At 45.9% G+C, this 1,801-nt stretch overlaps 1 protein-coding gene across 1 annotated transcript in view; it reads left to right on the top strand.

Annotated features, from left to right (window-relative positions):
• Positions 1–1,801, top strand: part of LOC105290973 (myosin-11-like) — a 116,507-nt gene that overhangs the window by 64,921 nt on the left and 49,785 nt on the right. Inside the window, exon 6 of the mRNA XM_023529667.1 lies at positions 36–63. Coding sequence (XP_023385435.1) covers positions 36–63 — 28 coding nt within the window. The remainder of the gene's footprint in view (positions 1–35; positions 64–1,801) is intronic.

Here is a 1,801-nt window from a genome sequence, read left to right as displayed (position 1 = left end):
CTTCTAATTCACGGCTTTTTTCTTTCTGTTCTCAGATCGAGAGGACCAGTCCATTCTGTGCACGTAAGTAGAGATGCTTTTTCTTGTTTTTCTGGAGTCAAAAAAGTTCCACGAGGGGAGAGCTCTTTGATTTGTTCGCCTTTCTAAGCGTATCTGTATCCGGGACAGAGTATATGCTCCCTAAGCATTTGTGGAACAGAAATTCTCATGCTGAGTCAGGCACACCAAAATTGTCCATGATACCTGGTGCCTTCTTGTACTGTGTGGTCTGTTTTTTAAAATAGCATTTATTGAGCACTTACTGTGTGCCAGGCCTTGAACTAAACATTTTACATGCAGAGTTGCAACTAACTGCATATCTAACTGCATAACAGCTCTGTGAAAGCAGATGCCATCTCTGTTGGTGAAAATGTCTTGGCTTGTGTTAAACAATCGCCTTACATTTTCACCATTAGCAACCACGTTTGTGCCATATTTAGTTGTTGGTATCATTGTTTCTTTGAAGACCTGGGTACATGGTCAGAAGATATTAACTCAATTTAGAATCATTCAGAGAACCTTCACCCTTGAGGGAAATCCCTCCTGTGGTGGGCAGAGTAATGCCCCCACCCCACCAAAGACCTCCACATCTTAATCCCTGCAACCTGCGAATCCGTCAGGTTACACGGCATCGGCGATAGAGGCTGCAGGTGGTTGGTTATAAGGTTGCCAATCTGTTGACCTTAAAATAGGGAGATTATCCTGGATTTTCCAGATTGGCCCAGTGTAAGCACAAAGTCCTTAAAAGTAGGAGAGAGAGGCAGAGGAAGGAAGCCAGAAGGTGGTGCCGTGTGAGAACCGGTCTGGCTTTGAAGAGGCAGGAAGCCGAGGGGGAGAGGCAAGGATGAGAACAGCCTCTTGCCTTTAGGCAAGGAAGCAGCTTCTCCCCGGCGCTCCCAGCAAGAAGCGCGACCTTGCCGGCAGCTTGGCTTTAGCCCAGTAAGATCCATGTCAGACCTCTGACCCCCAGTGTGTAAGATGGTATATTTGTGTGGTTTTATGCCACCAAGTTCGTGGTCATTTGTTCCAGCAGCAGTGGGACGTGAATATGCCTCTCTTCCATCTCTTCCCCTACACTCACTGCCGTCATCACTCATTCAGCAGGTTTCAGGGGCCAGGTGCCTTGGAGAGTACCAGGCACATAGGAGTGAACCAGAAATAAATATGACCCCTTCTCACGAAGGAGGATGGCCACTAGGACAATAATCACACACTCCCTTTTGTACTATTTGAATTGACTATGTGACACTATGAAGATACTACCTTCTCAGGCACTTAAAAATATGTACACATTTTTAAAATCACCCAAGTAAATGTGTAATTACAAACAGAAAATTACAAAGAATGAGACATGTAAGGAACTAGGAGAACGTGTCAAAAGGCGGAGTTCTAATTGGGGAGAATAGGAAGGCTTTCTCCAAAGACGCGATATTTCAGCAGATGTGGCAGAGAAAAGAGGGGAGGCGTTTCTAGCATGTGCAAAGGCCCTGAGGTCAGATGGCACACGTCCTATTTGTGAAACAGATCCCAGAGCTTGATCAGAGCATGTCCTCCAGCAGAAGTCCTCTGTAGGAGAAGAGCTGGGGCAAGACATCTAGGACAGGTTATAAAGCCAAGCCAAACAAAGTCCTTAAATATAGTACTGTTAATATATGAAAAGGATCACGTGTGACACTAGGGAGTGGTGGGGAGTATGGCGATCTGGAGAAAATGGCCCATTTAAGGGTCCAGCTGTGATTCCTCTCCAGCCCGCCATTGATTG

Source organism: Pteropus vampyrus, unplaced genomic scaffold (genome assembly GCF_000151845.1).
Source record: "Pteropus vampyrus isolate Shadow unplaced genomic scaffold, Pvam_2.0 Scaffold40, whole genome shotgun sequence".
Classification (NCBI taxonomy): Eukaryota; Metazoa; Chordata; class Mammalia; order Chiroptera; family Pteropodidae; genus Pteropus; species Pteropus vampyrus.
This window is presented reverse-complemented; position numbering and strand designations above follow the sequence as displayed.